This window comes from Eupeodes corollae, chromosome 1 (assembly GCF_945859685.1).
Source record: "Eupeodes corollae chromosome 1, idEupCoro1.1, whole genome shotgun sequence".
Lineage (NCBI taxonomy): Eukaryota > Metazoa > Arthropoda > Insecta > Diptera > Syrphidae > Eupeodes > Eupeodes corollae.
Genome location: NC_079147.1, coordinates 154594880 through 154620780, shown reverse-complemented (window position 1 = coordinate 154620780; position 25901 = coordinate 154594880). Strand labels below are relative to the sequence as shown.

The 25901-nt window shown below is 34.5% G+C and overlaps 2 protein-coding genes across 3 annotated transcripts in view; one reads left to right on the top strand and one right to left on the bottom strand.

The window, feature by feature from the left end:
- The window catches only part of LOC129938461 (cyclin G), a 49375-nt gene that overhangs the window by 3890 nt on the left and 19584 nt on the right, over positions 1-25901 (bottom strand). For both annotated transcript variants that reach the window (XM_056046046.1, XM_056046047.1), the window contains exons 2-5: positions 7771-8627; positions 7459-7698; positions 6937-7311; positions 6651-6865 (exon numbers count right to left, since the gene is read on the bottom strand). In XM_056046046.1, coding sequence (XP_055902021.1) covers positions 6651-6865; positions 6937-7311; positions 7459-7698; positions 7771-8607 — 1667 coding nt within the window. In that variant the 5' untranslated portion in view covers positions 8608-8627. The remainder of the gene's footprint in view (positions 1-6650; positions 6866-6936; positions 7312-7458; positions 7699-7770; positions 8628-25901) is intronic.
- On the top strand, positions 20401-25304 carry LOC129946048 (piggyBac transposable element-derived protein 4-like). Its single transcript, XM_056056075.1, has 3 exons — positions 20401-21927; positions 23342-23672; positions 25144-25304. Exons 1-3 carry the CDS (start codon positions 20401-20403, stop codon positions 25302-25304), a joined length of 2019 nt encoding a protein of 672 aa, XP_055912050.1.

Below are 25901 nucleotides of genomic sequence, written 5' to 3'. Positions count from 1 at the left end.
CAAAATATACTTTTTTCTAAGGTTTTTTGATGGCTTCAGTATGAATCCGACTACAAAATCACTCCTCTTTGAGATAAATTACTCAGTACAGGGTGATGCATCCGTAAAGGTCGAGAAGCATCACATTTGAATGACTTTGGATCCATTTTGCGCTCTAGGACATAGAAGGATTGGAAGGATGATGAAGATTTAGGTTGAAGATGCCTTCCTTAACCATTCTGATTCACAAGTAAATTTCAGATTGTCTCTAATTGGGAAGGACAAACGAGACGTTGCATAGGTCGTCGAAAAACTAAATTCCTAATATTGCCACTCTTGTTTTGGAAAAGCTTGCGTATTCGCATAGAAAGTGAAATGTATCCTTTTGTGTCTCCTCGTTTTCAAATCATCTACATAAATCGGATGAACTGATACCCATTCTATTCATGTGGGTTTTATTTTTGAAAATATTCGGACATGGATTCCTCAAAACCCTTTAAATTTCAAGAGCTCACCATCTGTTCTTTGTGCGATTTTAATGAAACTTTGGTGAATAAGTTAATTAACATCCTCTAATGGCTTTGTAAATCATTGCTACCATTGGCTCGGACTAACTTTATTTAATTTATTTAGGGTAGGATTATATGAAAAGGTACTAGACAACCCCCACCCCTCCCCCGTTTTAGAACCATCCGTAAGGACAAGTAAATGATTTGCTTTTATGACCCTGTTTTCAATCCAGTCCTCCCTAGTGGGAATTTCTGTAAGTGATAGGTTTTTCGAGATACAACCTTTTATATTTTAAAAAAAAACTTATATTAGCCTGTTTGATTTTATGTTAGTTCATTTTTTAAATCAGTTGTAGTCACCTGCCATACATTTACCTTTAAAGAATGCTTAAGCACTTATCCTAAAACAGTTTCTAACAGACAAACTCAAAACGCATTCTTGATCTTATTACGAATTCGTAAAACATTATGACTCTAACATTATGTTTTTGTAATTAATTGAAAATATATAAAAATAATAATGAGTTTAAGCTTAAATAGCTAAAATTGCGTTTTGGATTCGGAATCAGTACTAAAAATTAAGCCGGAAACGAATCATTCTAAAACGCCGGAAACGTATCATTCTAACAGTCAAGCCTTTTTAAACATCAGAGAAAGTCAAAGGAATACCCATAAGTCATCTCATAACTAATGAGAAATTAACAAAATTAAGTGATTTAGACTGTACATATGTAGTCAGGCTGCTATCAAATCCCTTGACGGTTTCTCAACCAAATCTTTAACGGCCCTCGATTCTCGATCGTCTCTTATGGAGATGGCGCAGCAATTTAACATTCACCTCTGTTGGTTGCCGGGCAAAAGAGACATCACAGGTAATTGTAGAGCCGATGAACTTGCTAAAAATGGAACCGTCATACCTATTTCACCTGAAAGGGAGAGGATAGGTATACCGATAGCTACATGTAAACTTATTCTAAAAGAAACAGCTTTTGCGATACCAACATGCGCAGCCACAAAACTCATATGGCCTTCACTGGACCTAAAGCGCTCTAAAGACTTGTTATCTTAAAGCAGACTTCATATTAGCTCCCTAATAGGTGTCCTTACGGGGCACTGTCTTATAGGCAGACACGCAATACGACTTGGTGTAGCCTCAAATGACTTCTGTAGGTATGGACGAAGAAGAAGCCCTGCTCTTTCACTCAGACGCAAACTTCATCTGGGGGACTACTTTTTTGATAATCCCAGTGAACTAGCTAAAAAGGATATCAAATATCTTCTTCGCTTTATAAAAAGCTCAAAATGGTTCGACTAGTAAGAAGTAATTCTCTAGATTCATGTGGTATCACAATGGGCCTTTCTCTTGGCCTATGTGTGTGGATTTTTAATCCGCAGCCACGTTAACCTAACCTAACTGTACATATCCAGAAGCCAAAGATTTGTTCTTTGTAAAATCATCATACAATTTATTGTTAAGGGATACGTTGTGATTTAACTTAGCCTTAAAAATCCGTTTTTAATTGTCTTTCAGCATTTTTTTTTAAACTCGAGGTTATAAAAAAAAATTAAAGGCGAGATTTGAATTCAGAGTATCTTAATACTTTACAAAGTTATGCTTTTGTTTGTGCAACAGGTGAGGTAGCTTTGTCGACGTTATTTTCTCGACCAGTGTAACCACCAAGCACGAGCCAATTCACCTCATTAATCATTAATCATAAACCCTACTTTCGCAGCTGGTAAACGAAAAAGATAAGCAAACCACAATGTTACATTTTTTTTTTTAAATATGACAACAAAATAAACAAATATGCGTTCGAATCTATAAATACTTGTTAAAAAAAAAATTAAAATAAATTAAATATTAAAGTTGAAGTAAACAGTTACTTATTTATATCTATACATTATTTGTATTGATTAATGCAATTTAATGTATTACTTTAATGTATTCTTCTTTTGTAGAATTAAACAAATACATTTAGTTTTACATAACTCATAAGAAAGATAATAGAAAATATCTGATAATATTTATCTACTTGTTCCAAAGGTCATCTTTTGTATGTTTTGAATATATGAACATACAAATAGATAGTTTGTATGTATGTATTTATATGTATATACATATTTTATTTAAACTAAATACACATGTACGAGTATTTAATTTTGTGACTTTTTGTTTGATCTTTGATTTTAACAAAAATAACATGTTTACGAATTCTTTCAGACATTCGAGATTATTTATTTTAGACTGATATGTTTTTTTTCTGCTGAGAATTTAAAAGTTCTAAAAACTATTTCTTATTTAAGACAACAAAATTCAAACTGTGTTGGTTTTGCTTTTTCAATTTTAGTCACTATATGATAAGTGATTCATCAAATTAAAGAAAAAGATAATATTAACAAATAATATATTTACTTTTTTAAACTCAAGCATCTGTGATCGTATACATGAAACCTATTTAACATATTTATCTACATGCTTGAATTTTAAATAATGTTTTAATGTATAATGTATGTACTTATATACATATTCATTTATTTATTTACTCTATTGGACATGTATTGGGTTTGGAATATGTTTTTCTTAAATATGTTTCTCGTATTGACGTCAGAAGGGCGTAATTTGCGCCTTATTTTAAGCACAGTTCTATAATTTATATTAAAGACTGTATTTTATGGATGTCGTTTTAATATTTTATCTTACATACTTTTTTCAAACTTTATGGATTTGTGTTAAGATCCGTTGTCGTAAATATTTACAATCAAATGGTGTTTCAGATTGTTGGCTTTGTTTACGAACACATTTGTATTAAACTGTTTTCGACATACAATACATATGTACGTGCATAGCCATAATATCAATGTACCATGTACCAGCAACAATGAATGGCAATCCCTCCAAGATGTGCATTTTATTTATTTTTCTTATCAAACAATATAAAAATGTATTTATAAAAAAAAAAACAAGTTCATTGCCCTAAATTAGGTATGTGCATTTCAAATTCAAATTTTGTCTTGCTATTATTCTATTTCTGTTGTACCCGTGGCGTGATCGTTATTGTGTAGGACTTCCGTCATGCCAGAGGTGTTAAGTTTAATCCCTGTTTGTGTCACTACCTCTTTCGAGGAATTGACAAATCTTTCAAGAGTGATTCTTGTCATGTAAAATGGGTTTTCATGTTAGCCGCTCGGATTCGGATTCGGTTGTCTACGCTCTCTACTAGCTGTTGCCCCACCAACCCTTAAGGTTAGGTTAGGTTAGGTTATAGTGGCTGTCCAAGATGGAAACGGACACACTTAGGCCAGTTTAATGGCCCATTGTGATACCACATGAATATTGAGGCTTCCTCCTAAGCTCAATGGAACCAGTTAGAGTCTCTTACGAAACGTGAGAGGCTGATTATCCCGATATGATTTAGATCGTTTAGATCGTTAAAGAAGAATTCTCCTAGGTAATTCTTGCGTTTTCGAGCTAGAGCAGGGCATGTGCAGAGAAGATGAAGAACCGTTTCTTCCTCTTCCTCGTCCATACAGCTTCTGCAAAAGTCATTTGAGAATACGCCTAGTCTCATGGCGTGCTTTCCTATTAGACAGTGTCCGGTTATGACACCTATTATCGAGCTTATATGCGATCTGCTTAGAGAGAGCAAGCACCTTGAACGTTTTAAATCCAGTGTTGGCCAGATGTTTTTTGTGGCTTGACACGTGGTGATGTTGGTGCACCTGGTGCCTGCCCTCCTCACAGCGTCTTGCATTAGTAGCAGTTTACAAGTAGCGATTGGTATGCCAGTACTTGCCAAACGTGTTAGGATGGGTTGTACTGTACCGTTCCTGGCGAGTTCATCTGCCTTACAGTTACCTGGAATGTCTCTATGGCCCGGCACCCAGCAAAGGTGAATATTAAACTGTTGCGCCATCTCCATTAGAGATGATCGACAGTTATGGACTGTTATAGAGTTTGTAGAGACAGAGTCCAGAGATTTGATAGCGGCCTGGCTGTCGGAGAAAATACGGATATCAGATGTTGATATCACGTTTTCTTTGAGCCAAGACAAGACTTCCTTAATCGCCAAAAGTTCCGCCTGGAACACGCTACAATGATTGGGAAGGCGGAATGAGAGACTTAATTTCAGTCGTTCAGAGTACACACCACCACCAACCCCTTCTTTGGTTTTTGAGCCATCTGTGTAAAAGTGGATTGACTCATCCTCCAAGAATGTCCTATCCTCCCAAAAAGATCTGGTAGGTAGGTATAGAAATCTGGAAATTCCTATCGAATTGTAGTTGGGGGATGGTGTAGTCTGTGTGCTTTGGAATTGATTCTAAGTACCTTAGAATTACGGAGTGGCCAATGTTGTTGTTAGTCCACTGCGACGAAGCATTGAGGCGGATAGTAGAGCTTGCAGCTATTTGTTTACTAAATATGTCAAGAGGTGTAAGGTAGAGCAAGGTGTCCAGTGCCGCAGACGGGGTCGTGCGAAGCGATCCGCTTATACATAGGCAGGCTGAACGTTGAACTTTATTTAACTTATCCCTGTTTATACCTTTCTCTAAAGCAGTCCACCATACTGCCACACCGTACGTTGAAATCGGTCTGATTACCGATGTGTATAGCCAATGCGTGATTCTGGTTTGTTAGCCGCATTAACTACCAATAGTTTTTTTGCAAGAAAAGAGAGCTACAGTAGCTTTTTTGACTCTTTCCTGTACGTTGCGTTTCCAATTTAGTTGTTTATCTAAGACAAGACCCATTTATTTAGCCTCGTCTGAGAATTTTAATTGGATTCCTTTAATATAAGGAGGGTTGACAAATGGAATTTTGTATCTCCTCGAAAATAAGACCAGATCGGTTTTGTGTGGGTTAACACCCAGTCCACACCGATTAGCCCAAAGTATTAGTCTGTCTAAGGCGTTTTGTAAGAGTTCTTTTAGGATATTAAGATGCTTTCCTGAAACTGCTATAGCAACGTCGTCCGCATAAGCTATAACTCTGAAACCCTCCGCATCCAGACTAGTTAGGATTTCATTCACCACTAGGTTCCAGAGGAGAGGGGATAGAACACCACCTTGCGGTGTCCCTCTACTAACGAATCGTCTGCAAGAAGAGTTGCCCAGTTTTGAGTTAATTATTCTGCTAGTAAGCATTAAATGAATTAACTCCCGAAGCGAACTCATTACATTTAGAGATGTCAGTGCAGATGTAATTGCAGATGTGTCCACGTTGTTAAAGGCAGCTTCGATGTCAAGGAAAGCGACCAGTGAACTCTTTATGATGGAGGGAATATTCGATGGTGCGTACTAAAGTGTGTTACGCTGTTTCCACCGATTTACCCTTACAGTAGGCATGTTGAGACGAAGACAGAAGTCTTGTATCTTAAACTAGATTGTTATTTTTATGTGTGTATTTTATTTTAAAATTTAGCATCATTAACTTTGACTTGTGAGAGATAAATTTAAAGTGGCATTGAACGTCATTTCCTCAACAAAAATGATTTAAAAAACATATTTGTAATGCAATAAATTTTTGTTTAAACAAATTAAGTCAGATAAGCTCATTCATTTTTTAATTAAAATTTACTACTCAATGAAAACGAAAAGACATAAACTCTCTTAAGCTCCCCCAAAATAATTAAACCAAAAAATACTAGAAAAACGTATTTTGTTATCACATCAACCTTGGTTAGGCTTAATTGTTTATTTTTGTTGGCATGTTTTTAATCATTAAATTTATATTTCTGCAAATAGAGTTATTGCACCTTAATAGGAACATTGCTCTACTTAAATTATCGTAAGAAAAAACGTACAATTTAATGAATTATTTAAGCTTGAGGTTACACGCTAGTCGCAAGTTTACGGTCGAACTTTGAATGCATACTTATCGACCGTGCGTGCTTTGTTGGTCGACGTTGTTGATCGACATTTGTTGGTATTTAAAATTCGGTAAAGTTGGTATTTATACGTTAAATGCAGTTCTTTGTTTTAAAAAATACTAAAAATTTGCACACATGAAGAGACTCGGTTGTTAATGAACGAAATATTATGTAATCGTATACTTGAACATTTTCATAGATTAAAAAAACAAAATAATTTGAAAGAAGATACATTAAAGAGTAGGGAATACAGTTATAAAAAAAAAAAAAAAAAAAAAAAAAAATAATAACTCACCTTGATCGACAACCGTCATCAATGTTGTTCGAAATTCCTTCTTCAATGGTGGGCAGGTCTGATGAGAAGCGATTAGTTGGACGTAGAACACGCAGAGTGCGGCTTGATAATTTCCAAACCAAACGCTGCTTATAGGGTTGTTTATTTTGTCCATTATAATGTGAAAGAATTCCAGAAACAATACTGAAACCGCAAGTAAATACTCGATCGGGAATCTTTATTAAAAATAAGAATAAATAAATAATTAACAATCTAAAACAAATTAACAATAAATTCTTTAACTTACCCTCATAAATTGTTGTAAAATGAGAATATACTCAAAGACATGCTTTAATTCAGGACTGCCTTTAGTATAGGATTCTTTAATATGGAAATCCAAATGTAAACACAATAAAACCAAAGCCAATGTAGATGGTGTTATGACAGTGGTCTTGACGTCACATAAAAGATTTTCCAAACGATTTTCGAGCTCTTGCAGCTTGATAAGTTGAGTATAGAAGTCAAAGAATTCTGGGCTTAGTTCCTTGGCCATATTACGGAATAGGGCATAGTACATGCGCAAAAAATTGACCGCAGTAATGGGTGCATGATCCATTTGTACGCCCAATTTATTAGCAATAACACCCGCCATACGCTCCAAGTCACCAGCAGTGCAACCACACTAAAGAATTAAGTTGAAAGAGAAATATGAGATTTGGTAAAAGTGTATTCAAGGAGAACTAATTAAACATGACAAGTTGTGAATGTATGAAGAAAGGTGATCATGGGAAGGTTGTTGGTTAGACAAAAAGAAAAAAAAAAAACTTACTTGAGATATTGTCACCAAATCTTCGGCGGGAATAGGTTTAAGACCAAGTTGTTTGATGGCCAAGTGAAGGGATGCCACACTCATACATGCCATATGCTTAGGTTTTACGGCCATACGATCCAAGAATCGATCGACCAAGCTCATAGCTGAAAAGAGTGCATCTGACGGTAGCTCATACCACATTTTAAGGCATCGTAAAACATATGCCGAGCCATCACGTCCACCAGCTGTAACTTCACGCTATAAATAAATTCAAAATGAGTTTTCTTAGAAAATAAAGTCTCTTTCAAATTTAAAAAAAAAAAAACTTACCCTAGATTCCTTAGGCAAAAGCAATACAGTATGGTATTTGTCCTGAAGAGCATCATATTCCTTCAGGGCATTAAATAACTCCTCAGATGTCATAGAATGGAGTTCGTTTTCCAAGATTTCGCGCTGTTCTTGTTGAATCTTTGATGTAGAACTTGCCTTTGCTGACGATTTTGATGATGATGACTTTGAAGTCGATGAAGATGATGATGATGATTTTGAAGCTGAAGATGATGATGATGATGTAGATTTCTTGCCATTGTATTCTTTTTCATTGTCCGTTAACGAAGGCCCGATTGGTTGGTTATGCTGCAATTGTTCGTGGTGGTCTACTAAATGATTTTCATGATGAAAATTAACCTCAGCAGCACCCGGTCGTCCAAGCCGGCCCCCGCCGTGTAGCAACATCCACTCATCATCATCGCCGCTGAAGCCGCCATTTATTGCTGCCGCCGCCGCCGATGCTTCGGAATCCGTTGGTGATGTAGACATCATCATATCGTCTTGATAGTCGAGAGATGATGCTGCATTCAATGGAACCGAGCATGTTTTATTTGAAGACGACGACATCATCGATGACTGCTGCTTCTGCTGCTGCTGCTGCATCAACAACTGCTGCTGGTATTGTTGGTGGTGATACCTGAACTCCTCTTCGCTATTACAACCGTTGTAATTGTGATGAGCTAAGAATTGTTGTTGCTGCTGTAGTTGTTGTTGTTGGAGTTGTTGATGATACAGTTGCTGTTGGTGGTATTGCTCTTCTTGTTGTAGATTTAATGACAAACCACTGTCAACGACGGCAAAATTGGCGGCAGCAGAGTAGCGTACAGGGACAGACATTGTGAGGGCTGGCCTAGTACCTGTGTTTTTAGTTAAAATTTTTTTGTTGGTTGGTTTTTTTTTTTTTGGTAAATATTTCTATTTCGTTTGGCTATTCCAAAAATTTTAAATTTTTTGGAACTTTGAAAATCTTTAAGCAACTTTTAATTTACTTATTTAATTTTTGTATATCAAATTGCTTAGAAATTTTTCAGTTTTTCAGTGAAAAAAAATCAAACTCAAATGACAAAAAAAGAAGATAATACTCTCTCTCTAAACGATTCAGAAGTGCTCTTTAATTATTTATAAACAAAAAATCAAAGAAGCGAAGACTATATTTTTCTAGAAATTATTTTTTTCAAATCCAACCAAATACAATTTTTAATTTGTAAAAAATCTATGTTTGCTACTTGTTTTGTACACACTGGTTAGATAGATTCAGAGGATTTAATAAAACTAATAGAATTTGTTTGTTAATTTTATTTTCACTCTGATTGTATATATGTATACGTATCTATTAACCTTAGTACTATTCTTTTGATTGTTATCTCAAAAACAATTTGCAAACAAAAACAATTTTTAACAGGTTATGTCTGTACACGCTTAATTTTTGTTGGTTTTTATGTATTTTGTATTTTGTACAAATTGGTTTAAAAGCTAATTTTTTATTTGCTTAGAAACCTTAGTACGTTTTTTAAATATATATGTAATAAATATATTTGCTAAAACAACACAACTTATAAACTTATGTTGTCGAGTAGCGAAATTTTGTTCTTTTCCTCTTTAAGGTATAATGTGATTTCTCTAAACTTACGATCTGTAAAAGCTGAATGGAGGGAAGATATTTTTGATTAAATAAAGCTTTATTGAAAAATTAAAAAAAAAAAATTATGGATTAGTGTATTTTTGTGTGCACGACCATAACAAGTTTTGGTTCGACCGAAGCTATAAAAGAAAAAATAGATTATGTGCATATATTTTTTTTTTTTTTTGAATGTGTAAATGTGGAGTTAATTCGTCGAGTTCAGGGTATGGCGAGTTTGTAAATGAACTTCTATGACTTCATGTTAAATCGTTAACAAAAGATTTGGGTATACATAAATGAAATGTAAATTTCACAACGGTACCCACAACGACAACTAAATAGTAGTTTACCTATGAAATGTGGAACGGAAGGCCGAATGTTTTTCAAAGATGACTTCAAGATGAACATGGGTTGTAAAGTTTGTAATAGATTTTTCGTTTTTGCATAAATTTTGAAAAACTCTTATGATATTGGATACGACAGGCAGTGAAATTTATGAAACAGAAACATAAGGTAATTTAATCTTATCTAGAATTGGTATGTAAAACTGCTTTGAAGCTTCTTAACAATAGAGTGATAAATATTTATGTAGAAAACATTTGCCCCCTACATTATTCAATTAGAAAAAAATCTGTTTAATAGTTCATAAGTCCAGTCATTTGGTAAAAAAAAAGAGGGTTACCTGGAAAGTTTTCCGGGAGTTTTGAAAATTGGTTAATTTATAGATTTGGGTATGCTCTTTTCGAATTTCAACTTTGAAAAAATGGCGCCTAAAACGGTTTTTGGGAATATCTTCTTTTCGACGCATTTTACGAACAAAATACTTATGCACAAAATTAAACCAGAAAAAATTTCCTACAATTTATGTATCAATCATTTTTTTCAAAAAATCAATAGTTTTTGGCGTACTAGCGCCACAACATCCATTTCAATAGACGTTTTTTTTTATTGTGGTTTCCCCTATAGGTCTAATCCACTTGTGATAAATTTTATTTTGAAATTTTGCGCAATCTTTTTCGCTTTGCTGTTGATGGACCGGGTGTTACGACTTCGTCCTGAGCATCGATTGAAACATCTAGGACTGAAATTTCGTCCCCATCATCTGCGATGTGACTATCAGATTCATCACACGTTTCTTCATTTCCGATTTCATCGAAAGCTTTTTCAAAAATGTGAATCATTACATCAGCATACTTGTTTTGTTACATTTGACCAGCCTTTGTATTTCAAAGCGCGGGACATTATTTCCTCGTACGATGTGGACTCCAAATTAAGTAAAACTGTCGTAAGACTCGGTGGATTTCATTTATTAATGTCATTCTTGGGATCGTGGCCGTACAGCAAAATTATGGGTCCAGTATTTCTGAATGCTTACACTTGTTAAAAAATTCATTGAAGCAGAAAGAATGGGCAATTGGAATTTACATTTCAACACTATTCAGAAAATGATTCCTTATTTCCATGCTAGTGGCCACTTCTTGTTTGCAAAATCTTGCCATTTATATTTGCAGGACATGTTGGATTTAATGAAACGAATGTCAGCTGAAGAATACGAACTTTTTACAACTAAAGGATATTTTACAATTAGACGTTCTGACAAATTTTGGTGTGGGACATGGTCTGATATGACAATTGAGCAATCGCTCATGAGAACTATGAAATGCCTAGGTGGTCTTACTCATGGACGAGGAGTAAACGAAAGCGTGTTCTTGCACAAAATTTGCGACGAAGTAGAAAACTTTTGCAATGTTACTTTTTCTGCTTCCGGGCAGCACGTCGAAATGAGAAGTTCACGAGTAAGCCGCGACGATGACGATGTAAAAAAGCTTATGAATTGGTCGTCCAACCATCCCACCTTTTCCACAAATAAAGGATATTATGTCAATAACCACTGGAGTTGTTGGAGATGACAACATTAATTGTTACATGGCTCGAGAAATTGGTTGCACTGGCATTTCTAAAATCATTGGCAGCGATTTTTATACGGTAAAATTCAAGCGGAATGACAGGATAAAATCACTTGGTGTTATGACTGTAGGCATTCCAATAGAAGGTGAAATTGTCCCGATTAATCCATTACTAATTTTCCAACGAATGTGCGTCGAAAAGGAGATATTCTCAAAAAAACGTTTTTAGGCGCCATTTTTTTCAAGATGGTGGCGCGAGCGGCGGGGTTGCGAGGTGGAAAAGTTGAAATTCGAAAAGAGCATACCCAAATCTATAAATTAACCAATTTTCAAAACTCCCGGAAAATTTTCCAGGTAAAACTACCAAATGACTGGCCTATCCAGCGGTACTTTTTATGAGCGGTATGAATTTATTGTATACAAAATTACAAATTATTCACTTCAAATGAGATCACTAAAAACTCTAAAAGAAGAAACCAATAACCCCTTTAAGAAACAAAGACAACCAATTCAATACAAAAATTAAACCTTAAAACTACAATTAGACAGAATGTTTGCTGTTGGCCCAAATACATCAATTCTACAATAAACGCCATTGTATGTTTTCAAGTTAGAATGCACATTTTAAGCGAATAAAAATAGAACTTCAAATAAACACAGTTTTTTGTTAGCGTTTGAAAATACTCAGCAACAGAAAAAAGGGCCTAATATTTATGTGTGTTTGGTATAAATAAAAGAAAAAAAGAAATACAAACATTGATTTGTTTAGATTGAGAAAAGATCTTCCTATGTGTTCACAAAATTATCTCTAAACAACAACAAATATTCTAATTGAATTCGTTAACACTTCTTCTTGTAAGGAATTATCATTACAAAATTAAACATAGCAACAAACCAGATGAAAATGTTTAACTCAAGAAATGGTTTTTTGGAATAACAAAAATTATTGAGTTTGGAAATTTGTATTAATAAAAATAGTAGAAGTAGAGCAACAACTTAATACAAGAAAATTGTACGAATGTAAGTAATCAAAGTCATAAAAACATAACAGAGAAAGTTGAGATTATAAAAATAAAGTTTATGATTATCATTTCCCAGTCATTAAACTGTTTGTTTTTTTTTGGAATAAGAATGACTCGAGTTTATCTGAATTTTTCAATTTTAAAAATAATAACAATGATAAACAAAATTTAAATTGATAAAAAAAAGTCCAGACATGAAGTCCAAACGTTCCATGGATCTTGAATGGTTGGCTTTTTAAGAGTTTTCACATATTTAATGAGTATTGTGGAATTCTTTCCAAATAAATCTGCTTTTTTTGCTTAATGAGTTCATTTACTTGAATAATGTATACATTTTATATAAAGGGTGTCCCAAAATTAACGCAAGATTTGAATTTGCCGCCATTTGTGCAGTGAAGTGTCTTCATTATTAAAGAATATTTCAAAAATAGTGAAAGCTTGGCGGCTGCAGTTCGAAAATTTCATACAATGAAGAACATTTTCATCTTGATGGCTTTGTCAATCGCCAAAATTGCCGCATTTGGGGTTCGGAGAACCCACATGTGATTGTCGAAAAACAAATGCATCCACAACGCGTGACTGTATGGTGTGGATTTTGGGCTGGAGGCATAATTGGACCATAGTTTTTGAAAATGATGCTGGTCAAGCAGTGACTGTTACTAGTGCTCGATATCGCGACATGATTACACAGTTCTTTCTGCCAAAATTGGATGATATTGATGTGTCCAATATGTGGTTTCAACAAGACGGTGCCACATGTCATACAGCCCGTGAAACAATTCAATTACTGCATGAGACATTTCATGGTCGTGTACTCTCTCGTTTCGGTGATCAAAATTGGCCTCCTAGATCGTGTGATTTAACACCATTAGACTTCTTTTTATGGGGTTATTTGAAATTACAAGTCTATGTCAACAAGCCCACAACCACCCGTGCATTAAAGGAGGAGATTCAACGCTGCATCAACGAAATTCAGCCACATTTATGCAGAATGGTCATGGAAAATTTAACAAAAGAGTGCGCATGTGCATGTAAAGCCGTGAAGGCCATTTGTCCGATGTGTTATTCCATACATAACCCTATCCTATTTACTTTACGAGTCAATAAAAATATAACTATCAAAAGACTAAAAACGGCGTTTTCTGGTTAATTCAAATCTTGCGTTAATTTTGGGACACCCTTTACAAATGATTGTATTTTATTAAATTAAAGACAGCAGCTGTGGGAATATTCAAATTCAACTGCAATTACCTCACGTATATGAGCATTCATTGCATGACACCTGTTTTATGTATATCTCACTTTAGTTACACTAAAACTAAGGTAGATAATTTCAAACGTGTTCATATTTCCACTAACTTCTTCTCAACATTACACGAACTAATCGTGTGTCTAGCTAGAGGTGGAGACAAAATTAAAAAAAAAAACTACATCATCCATGAAAGTCGTCGTTTGTCGTTTGTCGTCTTACATATTATAATATTGCACGCGCGTATTATTGCAAGACAAATGCACTTTTAATCATATTTTGTTCATCGTCACGAACTTTACTTGAGAGTAGAGGCTCAATTTTCAAACCAAAGCTAGTAAGATGAGATATGACTATTTATGTATGTATATTAATTTGAGTGTACATTTGAATTGATATAATATATAAAAGATATATTATTATTAAAATGCGGAAAACAGAATTACTGGTTTCAAGGTAGAAAGCCAGTAGTCGGCCGAAATTAGATAGATGAAACAGAAATGTATTTCCTAAAAAAGAACTAAAAACAAACAAAAACAACTTAAAACCTGAATTCGTCTATTAATAACATTTTTGAATCATTCAAGTTTTAGCCTTGTGTGTCTCATATAAAAAATAAAACAATCAAAAAAAGAATTATGAGCAAAGTCATACCGAAATCGAAATGATGATTAATATTGATTTTTATTTGGGATATGCTAATGCGTGTAATAGTTTCTTTAAATTCAAAACATTTCGTGGCCTTTCAATATTTTTTTAAATACTTAGTGCAGTTGTTTATTTTTGTTTTGTTTTTTTTTTTTTTATTTGATATTCAATGGAGGAAACAAAAGTTGTTAATAATAAAGAAAAACCAAAATGCAAGAGACAAAGAAAAAAAAATTCAATGTCAAACAACTTCAAGTGGTTTTGCTTCTAGCCCGCAGCAATAACAGAAGCAAGCTACCATTCTCAAATCTCAATTACATACTTTATTTTCAATATACAATTTTTGTGCGTGCTGTGGAATTTTCTTGTTTTATGTTGCACTGATGTATGATAGGCCTAAGAGGCCAAAACAAGCTATTTTAAAATTTTATTTTGTACTTGTACAAATTGTTTCACAATATTTGGTAAACTGAAAGTTGTTTGTATATTTAGGCATAAGCTATGAAGCGACTTATTATGTTAAGTGAAATACACTCCGCTTCAACTGAATACCCACAAAAAATTTCAAAAATGATTTTTAATTTTTTTTTAAATATGGAGGATTTTTATGACATCTTTCGATGCTAACCACTACCTCAAGATGTTACATGGTACATCGGATACATGCCTTAACAGTGTTTCAAAAGCTTAAATCGCCTTGATTAGATACCAAGAAAGACCTAACCGGACATTTAGACGTGAACCAAGTCTAAATGGCTTTTTTTTTTCTTAATTTAAAATAAAGATTCGTACGGATAAAACATAAAGGGAGGAAAGAACTGCAAACACAGCAACTTGAAGACAAGCAATTTTAAGGTGTGCATCTGATCATAAACACAAGACTTTTTCAACAGTTTTAACTTAAGAAAAACCCGCTACTATGCTATTAGACTTTTTCAGAAATCCAATTATATTGAAAGAAAAGGAATTTTGTAGACGATAAAACTTTGATTTTAAAATTTGAGAAAAGGCGTTTAAAGTTCCATCACAACTGTGAAGAAGGTGTTTTTATATTGAAAGCTATCAGCTATTATGAAACAGTTAAGGTTGAGGTCGTTGCATCAAAAATTACTGCAGCTGGGTATAAGGGAAAGAAATGTTTGTAAAAAATCTAATGTTTTATGTCCCATGAACATGGCCTACAAATATAATAACGCGCCTATTCAATCGGTGAGCATAATAAACATAATATTTATTTATATTTTAATATTTTTTTTTTTTTTTTTTTTTATAATTAGCAAACACTAAAAGGTGTTTTTATACCTTTAATATGCCAAAGACACAGTGGGAGCATTAGGAAAAGAGGGAAGGGTTGGATAGGAGGTGTCGGTGTACATTGGTTTTAAATTTCTGAACATTGCAATGACAGGGAAAGATAGAGCGTGGCAAGGCGTTCCACATTCGCGTAGTACGGCTAAAAAAAGAATCTCTGTACTTCATAGTACGTCCGAAGTTGGGCTCAAGGGTAAACTGATGGGCATTCCTAGAAGCGCGGGTATTACGGTTAAATTGTTTAAGGGGAGGAATGCAACTGGCTATTTCACTAAAGCATAGTCCGTTCAAATAACGGTAAAAAAGGGTGAGGCAAGAATCCTTGCGTCGATATTCGAGTGATATAAACCAATCATTATGTCACCAATCATTTTAAAAGCTCTTTTTTGAATACTGTCCAAGAGGCTTAAATAAGTTACTGGAGCACCAGCCCAGAGATGAGAGTTATATTCAAGTTTCGGACGTATATAGGTTTTGTAGATTGTAGCCAGATCAGACGGAGAAAAAAATTTCTTGCAACGTCTCAGAAAACCTAGACATCTTGCGGCATTTTTGGCAACATTGCGTATGTGATCGCTCCACAAAAGGTGGTTGCTGATACACATTCCGTGGATGTCAAGATTTTCTTTCTCGTTGATGCAAGTGCCACTCATAGATAGTGGCAAAGACGGTTTATCTCGCTTTAACGAAGCAAGACAGCATTGCGTTTTCGAAGCATTAAATTCCACACGAATTTTTATTCCCCATTGTACAATGCTGTGTAGGTCGGAATTTAAAGAGCTAATCATATTTTGCCGTTGCAGTTCCACATCCGAAGAGGAGGGTTGTGAGTCTGGAAACGAATATGAAAAGCTAAGAGTGCTATCGTCAGCGAAACAATGTATTGGATTAGAAGTAGCAGACAGGAGATCATTTATAAAAATGAGGAAGAGGGTCGGAGACAAAACGGAGCCCTGGGGCACACCAGCGTTTATTTTATGAGTTTCAGACTTGAATCCGTCCAAAACAACTTGTATTGAACGGTTCGAAAGAAAATTTCTAATCCAACGAAGAAGAGATTCGTCGACACCGAAAGCACGCATTTTCGATAAGAGAGCAAGATGACAAACTTTATTAAATGCCTTTGAAATATCAAGTGCAATAATCTTACTTTCTCCAAAACGATGTAAAGATCTGTTCCACTGTTCGGTGAGATGAACCATGAGATCACCAGTGGACCTATTGCTACGAAAGCCGTATTGCCGGTCATTAAGAAGCTTCCGTTCCTCAAGATATTTCTTAAGCTGATAATTAATCAGCGTTTCCATGACCTTAGAAAGAAGGGACGTTAGTGCTATCGGTCGGTAATTTGTGGGAGAAGAAGATTCGCCTTTTTTTGGAATTGGCTGAACAAATGCAGTTTTCCAACTACTCGGAACGAGCCCAGAAGAATAGGATAGATGGAAAAGCTTACGCAGTGGTTTTGCTAGCGTGGAAGAACACCTCTTCAGAATAATAGCGGGGATACCATCTGGGCCAGCGGATTTATGTAGGAATGTTGAGATCTTTAAGAACTCTCGCCACAGTTCGAGTTCGAAAAAAGATTGGTCCCATAGAATCATTTACGCGTTCAAGAACTGGAGGAGTCATGACACTATCTGGTAAGGTGGAATTTTCGGCGAACTGCCTTGCAAATAAGTTAGCTTTATCAATAGAGCTAACTAAAGGAGTGTCATTGACAACAAGCGTAGGAACCGAGGAAGAGGAAGAATTCCTCATGTTTTTTACAAATGACCAAAAATTCTTACTGCCTTTGGGACATTGCAGTATTTTTCGCCGTAATTTTTGGTCATATAAAAATTTGGTCCTTCGAATATAGACGTTGCAGGCCTTCCTGGCTTGCTTAAACTTTTTCCGGTTTTCCTCAGTTGGGTTGGCTTTAAAACACCGGAAGCTCACCTCTTTCTCCTTGATAACCTCTTTGCAGCTCGAATCGAACCATGATTTATCCTTGGGTTTAATACTTTTAACCCTATTCGGGATAAACGTTTCCATTCCCAAATGAATCATACTAGAAATCATATCTGCACTGGAGTCTACGTCGTTATCGAGGAAGCATAGTGACCAGTTAAAGATCCTGAAAAAATTATTGAGACCGTCCCAGTTGGCTTTCTCGTACTGCCAAACGGTTCTCTTTGGAGCTCTTTCTTTAACTGGATTTGTTTGACACGATTAGCAGATATAACACTATGGTCCGATGTGCCTAGAGGCGTCAATACACTGATTGTGTACTTTTCAGGATCAGAAGTGAGAAACAAGTCAAGGGTATTTTCTGCTCGGCCGTTAACGTCTGATATTCGAGTAGGCTCATTGACAAGCTGAGTAAGATGGTTAAACTCAGCAAAAATCTCAGCACACATTCCTTCGGGCGTTGTCTGGCCCGAATGGCGAAGCCACGAAGAATTGTGAACATTGAAATCGCCCGTAATAACGATTTCAGTGTGAGGATACAGGGAGACAATTCTTTGTATGGAGAATAATATCGTTGTATTGTATCAAAGGCTGTAGGATTCACACTGGAACTATTTTACAAAATTATTAAAAATAACGGTGAAAGTACCAACTCTACAAAACTTGACAGAAACTTGTTTTGTTGCAATCCAATAACAATTTTTGTCTCTATTTAGATGACTCAAAAAATATCAATTTTTTTTCTAGTAGAAAGCTTTGAAAGAGGGCGAATGAAAAACTAGTGGTTGATTTTGGATCTTAAGGGAGATGTAAGCACCATCAGATGGCACAACACAGTGATGTAAAAAGTATTTAAAAAAATGTTTGTGTGTATTCAATTGAAGCGCAGTGTTGGTGTATACACAAAATGTATCTTCAAAGCTTCAAGTTTGGCTCAATTGAAATTATTTTGACTACCTGTGAAATCATTATCGGTACAAAATATGTAATCAAATGCAAAACAATTAGCATGTACATAATTGACCTTTAAAATATTATGTTGACAAAGAAATCGTGATTAAAATTAATTCCAATTAATTATTACTTTCTCTCCTCCTTCAAATAGTTCACTAACATTAAAACATTATTTATATTTTGTATTCAACAATTGCGACAACAATATATAAATTTAATTTAACTTTTCATTACTTCTCTAAAATAGCCATGAGAAATGAACGCTTAACACTTGAACGCCAAATAATATAATAACAACAACAAAAACACGCCTATAATTTAAATCTTTCGTAGGTACATCAACAAAACTTTACGAAGAGGAAAGAAATTTTCCCAAAAAAAAAACTCTACAGTGAAAAACTGTATTTTTATTTGCTTTTTTTCTTTTTGCAAACATAGACAAAATGTATCTAGTCACACTTGAACGACTGCAGCGCACGCCATATACAAGAAAAAAGAAGTTTCATAAATGGGGAAGCATATAGATAGGCATGGCTTAAGTATAAGTGGTAGCACAAGTAAGTTTACGACGAAAAAAAAAAAACAACAGACCAACAAGAAAAATATTAAGTATGTCATATTTGTGTTTTATTTCGTCACGTCTTCACCATACCACCGTTTCGACTCATCATAGTGAGGTGGAATAAGTTTCTCTTTTATATACCTAGAGTTTCTTCTTCTTTTCATTTTTTGATTTTGGTTAATCGGGAGTCTTTCTTACATTTGTATACATTCCTCATAAGATAGGTGCCTACCTATCTAGAAGCTAGACATTGTGCAATATTGAATTGTCTGTTATGACGAAATGAATACCTATATTTAACTTGAGCTTTTTGAATGTATCTTAAGTAAATATCATAGGAGAAGTTTATTTTTCTTTGATGGACTAAACCTACCACCTCCCATAGATTATTGGATGTTAGGTAGTTGTTCATCATGAAGTATTCGACTTACATATATGTCTCAATCCACCCAATATGAATTCAACTTGACTCGAATTCCATTATAGATAGTGTGGGAGTGAAATGGTTTAAGATTTTCTCCAAAAATCACACCGAGGTTAGACAAAAGAAAACAAACCTTGAACTGATTTGGCTAAGAAGGTTAATGTCTTACAAGTTGTTGCTGCTTTTTCTTATATGAAAACTTATTTCGATAAATTTTTCATACATAAGAGTGAAAAATTGCAATTTTATTTTCCGACAAATTTAACATTGACCAGAAATGAAAATCTAAGGGAGTGCAAAGTTGATTGTTTGGTCTGGAGATAAAAAAGAAGTCTTTAAAAAAAACTCTCAGGTGACAGTTTGTTTAACTTAAATGTAATATGCCCTACATCATTCAAGAGATCATGTCGATACCTTCCCGTACGAATGTATTAAGCGACACTTTTTTCGAAAATGACTTTTTAATGTGGAACTATACTAGAAGTTAAGCGCCACATTTTGGCCTGGGTTTCGCTGCCCTATCATGTATACAAAAGAAACTAAAGAGGAAATAAAATTGTAACAACCGCCAAGTTTTCTCACTGGAATAATGTTGCTCCCTAAAATTTGTATTATCCGCCATTGAAATTATGCTAAGCGACATTTTTAAAAAGTTTTTTTGTCTTAACCCTCCAGTAGGCGCGTGGTCTACGGTCGTAGACCACCCTTATTTAAAATACCGCCATTCTCAGAAAACATTTTTTTTTTCACCATCCTTTACAATAGCTGTAGATAATTGATTGTTCTACCTAATTAGTATTCCTTTTGTTCTCGGGCAGGACAGACGTCAGGTTTATAAGTGTTAAAAGTCTCTTGGTCTACGATCGTAGACCACGCGCCCATTGGTGTAACAAAAATTTATTTGTTGAATTTTTTAATTGTAAGTGAGAAATAGTACATTTTGATCTACTTTTATTTTAAAACTGTTAATTCTATACAGAACATGGCTTCAAATAGCGCAGGTAGCAATTTTTGGCTCGGTGATCTTTCAAGTGGCGATGAAAGTCCCTTCGACGACGAAGAAGAAGAAAATGATGTAAGTATAAGTGAAAATGTTGAGCAAAGCGAACACAACACTAAGTCTGAGCAGGAATGGTCTGAATCAGACGAAGATAGTTCACTACAAGAACAGTTAAATGAGAGATATTTTATTGGAAAGGACAAGACAACAAAATGGAAAAAAATGAGACCCAATCTTCAGACGCGAGTACGATCGGAAAATATAATAAAACTTCTTCCTGGAACTAAAGGCGACGGTCGCCATGCCAAAACTGAAATTGAATGCCTAAAGTTATTCATAACAGATGCTGTCATCGGTGTTGTAACTTGCTGCACAAACATATGGATTCAAAAAAATAGAAATGAGTACAAGAGAGATCGGGACACAAGGGATACAAACGAAACGGAGATTCGTGCTGTGATTGGTATTCTCTTTTTGATTGGAACATTCAAAAGTTCTAGAAAAAATACACACAAAATTTGGGATAATACAAGAGGAAACGGAATCGAAGCTTGTTATCTAGCAATGAGTGAAAAGAGATTTAGATTCCTCTTGAGGAGTTTAAGATTTGACGACTATAGGACTAGAAATGAAAGAAGAGAAATTGATAAACTAGCACCAATTAGAGAACTTTTCGAAATTTTTTTGAATAACTTTCAAAATAATTTTATTCCTAGTGAATATCTAACGGTTGACGAACAATTGCTAGCTTTTAGAGGCCGATGTGCGTTTAAGCAATACATACCTAGCAAGCCAGCAAAATATGGTATAAAAACTTTTGCGTTGGTTGACGCCAAAACTTTTTATACTTTGAATCTTGAGCCATATGTTGGCACCCAACCTGACGGCCCTTTCAAATTCAAAAACAATGGTGAAGATGTCACACTTAGAATGGTACAACCAGTTGAAGGAACAAAAAGAAACATTACAGGAGATAACTGGTTTACTAGCCTCTCACTTGTCAATAATCTCAAAAACAAAAAGCTAACGTATACTGGAACCATTCGGAAAAATAGACGTGAGGTTCCTTCCGAGTTTTTGCCAAAAAAGAATAGAGAGGAATACTCGTCAATATTTGGTTTTCAAGAGGGCTGCACCATTGTTTCCTACTGCCAAAAAAAAAATCGCTGTGTTATATTGTTGTCTTCAATGCATAACGACAATGCGATCGACCCAAATACTGGACCCCAAAAGAAGCCAGAGATAATAACAGATTATAACCATACAAAAATTGGTGTTGATATGGTTGATCAGCTATGCCAAAACTATGATGTGGCCAGGAATACTCGTCGATGGCCAATGGTTATATTCTATGATCTGCTAAACATTTCTGGCATAAATGGGCTCTGTGTATACAAGGCAAACAATTCGGAGAAGGTTACTAAACGAAGCAATTTCATAGAACAGTTTGCCTGGGAACTGATCCGGCCTCAAATTGCAGTCAGGGCAACAATTCAACAATTGCCAAAGGTAATACGCCAGAGAGCTCTTGCGCTTTTAGGGATTGACACAGTTATTCAACCCCCAATCCCTGCCACATCAGGAAGCTACGTTGGACGTTGTGCAATTTGTCCAAGAAAAAAAAATAAGTCCTCTAGGGTGAGATGCGTAAAATGTGGCAAATTTGCTTGTAAGGACCACTTGAAAAGTCTATGCACCGATTGTGATATTTGATGCATATTTATATTGTTTTTTTTTTTTTTTTAATTTATAAATGAATTTGTTTGTTTATGTTTATTGTTCTGTTTTTTTTTTTTAACTTATAAATGAATTTAATTTTTTATGTTTATTGTACTTCTCTTTGTTTGTTACTTGTAAAATAAGAAAAAATGTGATACAAACAAATAAGATTTTTAAAGTCTTATATCTTTTTTGTTTTCAGAATAAGGTTCCTTTTTTTTAACTAACCACTTTAATTGGTTATTAATTTGTTGTAAACGAAGTTTTTTTTTGTTATAAACTTTTCTTAAGTATTTTTTTTTTTTTTAATAAAAAAATATAACGAAAAATCCTAAAAATGCGAGTTATTTTGGTTTACTATTTTTTTTTTCAGTGTATCACAAACTGCTTAACTAAAAGTAGTGAATATGGAAAATAACATGTTCATATATAATATTATCACGATTTGGATACTAAAAACGCTTTAACAAATACTTTTTTTGCAAAATAAAATGGTCTACAATCGTAGACCACGCGCCTCTTCGTGTTACTTTTACCCACGCGCCCACTGGAGGGTTAAGCAACCAAACGTCCAAACAAAAATTTTGTTAGATGTCGCATAGTTTAACCGAAATTGTCGCTTAGCACACTCTTCCAAATAGAACTTGGTCCATTTTTGTCGGTTATAACCATCCAGATATGGTTTTCTTTAATTTTGAATATTTTTCTATGAAGTAGGCTTCTGCTTTTTTCCCATTTATTTTGTGTTTTTTTTTTTTGTCTGGTCGGTTGTAAGCGTATTTTTGTATGTATGTAAATTCCGTTGCATACATAGCTGTTGATTTTATTTCAAATATTTGAATGCAGTAAGTAGGCTTTGGTTTTGTATTAGGTTATTTTGTTCCTTTTGCTCTCGTCAGTTGTCATCGTACTTTTTTCGTTGGAAGTGTTGAAAAATAGTGGCTTGTTGTGATCATTAATTTATTAATTAGATACATATTCGTGGTATTCTAGTGAAATTTTAAATTTTACCATGAATGAAAATTTGCCAGGTCCCTCTGGATTGCAAAAGCCAATTTTGTTTCATTCAAGAGCTAGACAAATGGTTGAATTAGCAAAACAATCTAATACAGGAATGAAAGTAAGTAAATAAGCTCCTTGATTCTTGATACATTGTTTATTATTTTGAGGTAGGTGAGATAAATACAATTATGAATTTTTTTAGGCTGATCATTTTGAAAAAACTAGAAGTACTAGGGGTGAAAGGAGTTTGTCTGCACCATACAAATCTATATCTGGGTCTGAGTCTGAGTGTGATCCGTTTGAAACAGATGGGAGTTCATCTTGGCATAATGATTACATAGAAAATTCAAGTTCCGATGAAATAATAGAACATCGAAAAGTAAACGAGAATCCAAAGCCGAAAGTCAAGGCCATTGAGGTATGTAACGAGGGATTGGGGGTAGACTCAAAAAGAGCTCATGTTGAGAAAAAACAAAAATCTGTGCAAAGAAATCCATGCAAGAGCTGCCAAAACAAATGTGCTACTAGATTAAGTGAGTCACAAAGGCAAGCCGTTTTTGACTTTTATTGGAAACTGCCACATACACAGCAAATAGATTGGTTATTATCTTGTGTTGATCGTGTTCCTGTCAAAAGGCGACGAAGCAAAGAAATTGAAAAGAAGACAGAAACAAGGAAATATTTTATAAATTTTGAAGGGAAGAGAATACAAGTATGTATGCAGTTTTTGCTGAAAACTCTTAAAATTTCCAGTAGAGTTGTCACATATGCCCTTGAAAAAACAACAGTTTTAAATACATCAGAAACAGACAAGAGGGGTGCAGCACCTATGTACGTCAAATGCTACATCCAATGATTTAAAAGAAGCCGTTTGCACATTCATTGAAAGCTTACCAAGGGTTCCATCCCATTATTGCCGTTCTAGGACCAATAGAACTTACTTGCCCACCGAGTATTTTAGTGTTTCGAATCTTTACAGAAAATTCAAAGAAAACCAAGAGGAACAAGGTTTGAATTGTGTCTCCGAAAAAATATTTCGCGGAATTTTTAAAACGTATAATATTGGCATCCATGTTCCCAAAAAAGATAAGTGTACCTTTTGCGAATCCTTTAAGGACCGTGAATTGGATGAGACAGAGAAAAAAAAGTGTTAAAACATTCCCAACAGAAAGAAACGAGCCATAAACTGTTTAAGGAAGACCAGGAAAAAGCCAAAAATTCACATTCATTTGTTTGTGCGAGTTTTGACCTGCAAAAAGTTCTAAACGTTCCACATACGCAGAGCATGCTATTTTATTATTCGAGAAAATATTCGTTTTATAACGAGACAGTTTATGAGAGTGGAACTCATAATGCGTATGCTTTTGTTTGGGGCGAAGTTGATGGAATGCGAGGAGCAAATGAAATTTGTTCAATCCTTAATCAGTACTTGAAAATCGTCGATGAGAGAAAAACTGTTACTTCCATTTCCTTATACTGTGATAGCTGTCCTGGACAAAATAAAAACCGCCAAATCATAACAATGATTTTTTTGTTTTTACAAAAACAAGCTCAACACATTAACGAAATTAAATTAACATTTCTACTTCCTGGCCATACCTACATGCCTGTTGACTCTGTGCATGCTACTATAGAGCGATTTGTTAAAAAAAGGACCATTTGGACACCATCAGAATGGGTTACTCTGATTTCGAATTCAAGGATAAATTTCAAACCTTATGAGGTGGTAGTGTTGACATACAAAGATTTCCGTGATTGGAAAAAAGAAGCGCTGAAATATTTTCCAACGAAAGGAGTAAAAACCAAGGAGCAAACTAATTTCAAGATTACGGAATCTAATATTTTCATTTTTTCTAAATCATCCCCTGAAATAAAGTATTCGCAATTTCAAACACCTTTATCCTTTATATACCCTGGATTTTTGTCGCACGCGCAACCAAGTGAAATGCCTTGAAGAATTCAATGAACCTGAAATTCTATATTCTTCCAAACTCTCAATATCAGGCCCGAAACGAAAGGATTTAGAGAGTCTGCTGAAAAGAAAATTAATTCCTGAACGATATATTCAAGAATACGAGGATATAGTAAGTACAGTCGGTGAGAAACAAGACGAATTACCAGAAACAGACGAAGAAGATGATTTATCTGAAAATTATAATCATTAATATTAAAATTTCCGTTTTATCTCTAAAATTAATTTAGTAATCCTAAAGTGTCCTTTTTGATTTTTTTTTTTAAATTAATATATTATTTTACTTTTTATATCCATTTTTATTTATTTTATTTGTAATGAGAAAAAAATAAAAAATGAATTAAACGACACAATTTATTTCAAACCTTTATTTTTTGTGCCCATCACAGTGTCTTAAGCGCCATTTACCATTGTATCAAGCGCCAATGTCTTGACCACGAAAATGTACTAAGCGACAAAAACTGCTTATCTGATTAAAATTTCGGTTTTGCAATGATGTCAAGTTTTGTATTCTGAAAATCCCTCTCCAAATCTGTTCCTTTCATTACAATACACAAAAAAATGACTAAATGAGACGTTTTTTTTTGTTTCCTGAACAATTTTAAAAATGTCGCTTAATACATTCTTACGGGAAGGTATCGGTGATCCAAATATTCAATTCGGCATAGTTCAAAAATCTGAACATAACTAATCTTATTTGTTGCAGTAAAAGAGAAGAATATTATGTTTTTCAATAAAAATATTAAATGTATACCTACTTAAATGATATCTAAACATTATAAATCAGATT